The sequence below is a fragment of the Poromitra crassiceps genome (assembly GCF_964638095.1).
Source record: "Poromitra crassiceps genome assembly, chromosome: 28".
Classification (NCBI taxonomy): Eukaryota; Metazoa; Chordata; class Actinopteri; order Beryciformes; family Melamphaidae; genus Poromitra; species Poromitra crassiceps.
Genome location: NC_139651.1, coordinates 12,204,998 through 12,212,497, shown reverse-complemented (window position 1 = coordinate 12,212,497; position 7,500 = coordinate 12,204,998). Strand labels below are relative to the sequence as shown.

At 43.1% G+C, this 7,500-nt stretch overlaps 1 protein-coding gene across 4 annotated transcripts in view; it reads left to right on the top strand.

Annotated features, from left to right (window-relative positions):
- baz2ba (bromodomain adjacent to zinc finger domain, 2Ba) overlaps positions 1-7,500 on the top strand; it is a gene marked incomplete at its 3' end in the record, with an annotated part of 112,039 nt that overhangs the window by 86,023 nt on the left and 18,516 nt on the right. For 2 of the 4 annotated variants that reach the window (XM_083662299.1, XM_083662297.1), the window contains 7 exons: positions 719-784; positions 1,233-1,373; positions 3,554-3,808; positions 4,977-5,200; positions 6,138-6,212; positions 6,295-6,523; positions 6,612-6,698. In XM_083662299.1, coding sequence (XP_083518425.1) covers positions 719-784; positions 1,233-1,373; positions 3,554-3,808; positions 4,977-5,200; positions 6,138-6,212; positions 6,295-6,523; positions 6,612-6,698 — 1,077 coding nt within the window. The remainder of the gene's footprint in view (positions 1-718; positions 785-1,232; positions 1,374-3,553; positions 3,809-4,976; positions 5,201-6,137; positions 6,213-6,294; positions 6,524-6,611; positions 6,699-7,500) is intronic. The other 2 variants (XM_083662298.1, XM_083662300.1) reach the window with 1 other exon arrangement.

Here is a 7,500-nt window from a genome sequence, read left to right as displayed (position 1 = left end):
TCTAAATATATCTGAACCGTTTGATTTGAACAAGTAAAACTACTTTTTATAAGCATTTTACGAAATGTCTATGGGAAAATAAATGGCGGATGAAAATCTCTGGTACAGTGCTTGAAGCAGGAAGTGACGTTCCACTTTGCCTCTCTATATGTGCTAATACTTTAACTGCCAACATCACCGGAGTGGAACTGCTCTGTTTGTACCTACTCTTTAACCATCCATCCCTCCTCCTCACTGTCCCCCTCACCAAACACCTGACCTTACAATCTATGTGAATCGGGCTTGATTCACAGAATTTATTATTTTCATTGTAACGGCAAATGTGGAAAGCCAGAAGACCTCCTGGCAAACCCGTATTTTTGTTGCTTTTGTTGTGTCAGCTTTTACTTTAGAGGCGCCGTCACCGATTCCAGCTGCTTCTCTTTTTGAGCCTGTCATCACATCTACTCTGTATCGCATCTCTGTGTTGCTTTTTGGTTGTCATCGTACTCCTGTAAACTCTTCACTTTATATTATGCTTCGACCATACATGTGACGTGTATCCACGTGAAGCATTGTTTTGTGTTTGTTTCAAAGTTACGGTGGTGCCTCTATACTGAATTTAGTGCATCGGAATTTTTTTTTAAATCAATACGTGCTAAATTCAGTCGACCTTGAGCGTGCCGCGTGTGCAGCGTTGTGGATGTGTTTGACGTGTTTGTGTTTTCTGCCGCTCTAGGAGAGGGAGAGGAGGAGGCAACATGTTATGCTGATGAAGGCAGTGGAGGCTCGCAAGAAAGCAGAGGTAGGCAAGGCCTATACGCACGCACGCGCACACACATGCACGAACATACACACACACGCACACACACACACACACACACACACACACAAACACACACACGCCACACACACAAAATCCACTCCATAAAAAGAGACCAAGTCTTTCTTCCCTGTATGGATTTCCTCTTTCTCTCTTCCTATGCGCTCCCACACGTCTTTTCCTCCCATTCATTTTTTTTCCACACTTACCAAGTCAAAAGAATCTGGCCCTGAAGCACTTTTCTTTGAATGCACAGCAGCATTAAGGCTGAATTCTAATACTGCTCAGCAAAGTCAAGTACACACACACACACACACACACACACACACACACACACACACACACACACACACGCACACACACACACACACACACACACACACACACACACAGACGGCTTCCTAACGCTCTCGTGGATTTTGGACTCTAGGAGCGCGAGCGCTTGCGGCAGGAGAAAAGGGACGAGAAGCGCCTGAACAAGGAGCGTAAACTGGAGCAGCGCAGGCTGGAGCTGGAGATAGCCCGAGAGCTGAAGAAGCCAAATGAAGACATGTGTCTGTCTGATCATAAGGTAAGACATGTGTCTGTCTCAGCATAATAAGACATGTGTCTGTCTGATCATAATAAAACATGTGTCTGTCTGATCATAAGGTGAGACATGTCTCTGTCTGATCATAAGGTGAGACATGTGTCTGTCTGATCATAAGGTGAGACATGTGTCTGTCTGATCATCAGGTGAGACATGTGTCTGTCTGATCATAATAAGACATGTGTCTGTCTGATCATAAGGTGAGACATGTCTCTGTCTGATCATAATAAGACATGTGTCTGTCTGATCATAATAAGACATGTGTCTGTCTCAGCATAATAAGACATGTGTCTGTCTGATCATAAGGTGAGACATGTCTCTGTCTGATCATAATAAGACATGTGTCTGTCTGATCATAATAAGACATGTCTCTGTCTGATCATAATAAAACATGTGTCTGTCTGATCATCAGGTGAGACATGTCTCTGTCTGATCATAATAAGACATGTCTCTGTCTGATCATAAGGTGAGACATGTGTCTGTCTGATCATAATAAGACATGTCTCTGTCTGATCATAATAAGACATGTGTCTGTCTGATCATAATAAGACATGTGTCTGTCTGATCATCAGGTGAGACATGTCTCTGTCTGATCATAATAAGACATGTGTCCGTCTCATCATCAGGTGAGACATGTCTCTGTCTGATCATAATAAGACATGTCTCTGTCTGATCATAATAAAACATGTGTCTGTCTGATCATAAGGTGAGACATGTCTCTGTCTGATCATAATAAGACATGTGTCTGTCTGATCATCAGGTGAGACATGTCTCTGTCTGATCATAATAAGACATGTGTCCGTCTCATCATCAGGTGAGACATGTCTCTGTCTGATCATAATAAGACATGTCTCTGTCTGATCATAATAAAACATGTGTCTGTCTGATCATAAGGTGAGACATGTCTCTGTCTGATCATAATAAGACATGTGTCTGTCTGATCATCAGGTGAGACATGTGTTTGTCTGATCATAATAAGACATGTGTCTGTCTGATCATCAGGTGAGACATGTCTCTGTCTGATCATAAGGTGAGACATGTGTCTGTCTGATCATCAGGTGAGACATGTGTCTGTCTGATCATCAGGTGAGACATGTCTCTGTCTGATCATAAGGTGAGACATGTCTCTGTCTGATCATCAGGTGAGACATGTCTCTGTCTGATCATAAGGTGAGACATGTGTCTGTCTGATCATAAGGTGAGACATGTGTCTGTCTGATCATCAGGTGAGACATGTCTCTGTCTGATCATAAGGTGAGACATGTGTCTGTCTGATCATAAGGTGAGACATGTGTCTGTCTGATCATCAGGTGAGACATGTGTCTGTCTGATCATCAGGTGAGACATGTGTCTGTCTGATCATAAGGTGAAACATGTCTCTGTCTGATCATAAGGTGAGACATGTCTCTGTCTGATCATAAGGTGAGACATGTGTCTGTCTGATCATAAGGTGAAACATGTGTCTGTCTGATCATAAGGTGAGACATGTCTCTGTCTGATCATAATAAGACATGTGTCTGTCTGATCATAAGGTGAGACATGTCTCTGTCTGATCATAAGGTGAGACATGTGTCTGTCTGATCATAAGGTGAAACATGTGTCTGTCTGATCATAAGGTGAGACATGTCTCTGTCTGATCATAATAAGACATGTGTCTGTCTGATCATAAGGTAAGACATGTGTCTGTATCATCATAAGGTAAGACATGTGTCTGTCTCATCATAAGGTGAGACATGTGTCTGTCTCATCATCAGGGTTAGGGTTAGCCTAACCCTTACCCTTGGGTTAACCCTAACCCAAATGGACATAGGATTATACTGAGCTATAATCATCTAGAATTGTATTTATGCAACTTGCATAATAACTATGCAATATCATGTAATAAGACCAAAGTAAAGCTCTTTACTCTTGAATTTATTGTTTCTTTGCAAGGTGTAACATGATATAACATCACATCACACTTGTAATTTGACACTCATAGCAGTGAAAATCATTTTTGTGTGGTATTGTGTGCCCCCAAGTGGTTAAAGAAGAATACTGCACACAAAAAAGGCAGTCTTTGCTGCAGAAAGTGACAGTAATAGAAGAGTGACGTAATGACAACTTTGCCCATAATTCCATGTTGGATTTATTGTAAGCAATCCGACCTCTCCCGTGTGCAGCCTCTCCCAGACTTCTCCCGCATCCCGGGCCTCATCCTTCCGGGACGCGCCGTGTCGGACTGCCTGATGCTGATGCAGTTCCTGCGGGGCTTTGGGAAGGTGCTGGGTCTGGACGTGAACGCCGACGTTCCCACTCTGGGAATGCTGCAGGAGGGCCTGCTCAATGTGGGGGACAGCATGGGCCACGTCCAAGACCTTCTAGTCAGACTGCTCTCTCTGGCCGTGTGTGACCCCGGTTTGCCACCAGGGCAAAAGGTGAGTTGTGAACGGAAAATAAAAACTAAGGGGGTGTTCTAAGTAGCTCAGTGTTTTTCAACCACTCTGACGAACCCCTGATAGATCATCAGGTGTGCCATGGGAAATTGTCCAACTTCACTTAATTGTTCCATAAAAATTTAAAATGAATATTGAGTTGCGCCAAACCAAAGAATTAAATTCATACAGCTCTCATTGAACGCTACTGCCACACACAGGCATCGAAGAGTAGCACAACCCTATGCCTGTGGGTGGCGGTAGCGCAATTAGTAGCCTAATCATGTTAATCAACCTTATTGATTATTATTGATTGCAAACAATAGAAGAGAAAGATGCAGGTAGACGGGGTTAGAAAGACTGACAACGCTAACAACAAAGATGGATCAATATTTGAAGAGGAAAAATACAGAATCTCGACATGATCCTCCCGATCAAAGTTCTTCCAGAACTGACCCAGACGACGAGCCCAGTCAGCCCACGACAAGCGGGGGTCAAAAGAAAGCGGAAACTGTGAGCTCGCGGCAACGTACTGTGATGTTACTATGTTTCATTTTGTAACATTTTGGGTGGCAGTGTGCCATGGGATTTTTTTCAATGTCAAAAGTGTGCCTTGGCACACGAAAAAGGTTGAAAAACACTGTTCTAACTAATGCAGGTGCACATTGCATTGTTAGTGATGTAAATGGGACACAAAACTACTCCCAAAATTGGAAGTCAAAACAACTTAAATTTCTCAACCAGCTATTTCATTCATGGTAAATGCTAAATGGACTGCATTTATATAGCGCTTTTATCCAAAACGCTTTACAATGTGCCTACATTCACCCATTCGCACACCGAAGGCGGCCAGCTGCCACGCAGGGTGCTGGCACAGCCATCGGGAGCAATTCGGGGTTCAGTGTCTTGCCCAAGGACACTTCGACATGCGGACTGGAGGAGCCGGGGATCGAACCACCAACCTTCGGATTCGTGGACGACCCGCTCTACCTCCTGAGCCACAGCCGCCCCATTCACCTTTCTTTGTCTCCGCCCTCCCTTTCCCTTCCTCTGCTCCCTGGTCTGCCTCTCTCTCTCTCTCTCTCTCTCTCTCTCTCTCTCTCTCTCTCTCTCTCTCTCTCTCTCTCTCTCTCTCTCTCTCTCTCTCTCTCTCTCTCTCGCTCTCCTCCAGACAAAGACCATGCTCGGGGACCACCTGACCAACGTGGGCATCAACAGGGACAACGTGTCGGAGGTGCTGCAGATGTACATGGGCGCTCATTGTGCCAACACAGACCTGGCCCCTCTGGCCCTCAGTCTGAAGACCAAGGCTTTCCAGGCACACAAGCCCGCCCAGAAGGCCTCAATCTTGGGCTTCCTGGCTAACGAGCTGGCCTGCAGCAGGGCTGTTATCAGGTAGAAGAAGCCGTTAGTGACTGAAATGTCAGACTGAAGGTCTTTAGAGAATGGTCCAGGTCAATACCATCTCAATATACTCTGCTTCAGGGACATATTGTTGGATGATTATAAAAGGGTCAGTAGACGTCCAGTGATAATGGATCTGAGAAAAGAAAATGGAAACAGCTGATATCAGTTACCATTATAGCCACACATTGACGCAGTACTGCATCTGTGCTAGGCTCCCCCTTAACCTCAATTTATCCAACTGCCAATAATGGTCTGTTTTATTAATGCAGTGGAAAAGACTCAATAAATCTGCTAATTTGCAGTGTCGAGTCTTTCTGATTTGAGGTAAATTATTCAATTCTTAGCGCTCCTGGGTGCTAGCTTTTCGAACGACATGTATTCACTTTGGCTTTATATAATTGCCCGCCTGCTCGATCTTTTATCTTTGACTCGATATATTTGAACTTGTTTATTAGTCTCTGGAAATAGAGAGGCAAAGTGAACGTCACTTCCTGCTTCAGCACTGTACCAGAGATTTTCTTCGGCAATTTATTTTCCCATAGACATTTCGTAAAATGCTTCTGAAAAGAGTTTTACCTGGTCAAACCAAACGGTTCGGCTATATTTAGAATCGGGAGAGACCATAGAACATTTCACTCGGACCAAAACAAAACAAAAAAACATTTAAACACACATTTCTTTTTAACGTTTTGGTCCGAGTGAAATGTTATGCGATCTCTCCTGTTTCTAAATATATCGGTACAGTTTGGTTTGAACAAGTAAAACTATTTTTATAAGCATTTTACAAAATGTATATGGGAAAATAAATGGCGGATGAAAATCTCTGGTACAGTGCTGAAGCAGGAAGTGACGTTCACTTTGGCTCTCTATACAGGTGTGTGTTTAAGCTCAGATGAAACTGACAGCAGTGCCTCTCTCCTTGCAGCGAGATCGACAAAAGCCTGGATCAGATGGCAAACCAGAGGAAGGACAAGATCATTATGGAAGCGAAGCTGAAGAAGTAAGCATTATTTAAACCCTAAAAACAAGAATGTTTTGTTTCTTTGTGCACTGTCATGCTGAATTTCTGTGTGTGTGTCCAGACTGAGGGCCATTCATGCCAAGCGCACCGGGAAGCGGGAGGCCAGTGTGGGCGTGGAGGAGAACCAGTCGGTCGGCACTCCTTCCTCCGCCCACAAACGCAAGAGGAAACCAGGCGACAGCGACGACGACGACGACGACGACGAGGACAGCGAGGACCCGGCCGACGAGGATGATGATGACGAGGAGGAAGAAATCAAGAAGTCTAAAAAAGTGGAAACATGCGATGAGGTAAAAAAAAACACAAATTCAGACGTTGGCGCGTCTATTTGATGCTCTACAGATCAATCATCAAGGCTGACCTGAGATCTGCTCACAGACGTTGTGTGTTCTGTTCTGTCAGGATGAAGGTGACCAGACTACCAGTGTGGAGGAGCTGGAGAAGCAGATAGACAAATTAGCCAAGGTGCATCCCTATTTAAAATGTGAAATGTTTTTGTGAGTCTTAGACTAGGTCTTCTGGCCTAAATGATTAAGAAAAAGCATTATCTTGTACTTCCGTAGTGCATATTTTGATATTGTGTTTATGCATTATTTAAATATGCACTAATGTATTTACTGCTTGGTCTAAAACGGCACTGTACACATCCTGGGCTATGTGAGAAGCATCTGTGAAATGACGTGTAGTGTTGTGCTTTGTGTCATCACTTAGCTTAGCACGTAGCTTTTTAAAGAGACTATTTGCCTCTTGTATCAGACATAAACAGCACAACCAGTGAACCAACCACGAGTAAATTTTTTAGATTGAAGATAATGGTTATCACATTTGTCACAGCACATTTGAAAACTTTCACTTTTAAACCCTGTGTAGCTTCATTTTAGCCCAGACATATATACAGTACATCCATTTTATCTGTGTCAATTCTTATTCATTCTTATAAACAATAATCATTCAATAATTCAAGAACTACATGATCGAAACTTGAACTTCCTACTTCCACCACAGATCCCCCCTATAGATTAGATTATCTGGTAAGATTTTGGAGCTGCATACATTTGCATAATGATGAGGAGAAACACATTTTTCTTATTATAAAACCTTAACGCTGTAAGATACAGACTTCATATTAATACCACCCATGTGTTGTGTGACGACAAGTATGCTGACATAGAAATGTTTGCTAATTAATGCATTAATTAGGTTAATTAATTATCGCATTAACATAACATGTTTAATATATCATGGTTATTATAGCAGGACAGTAGGT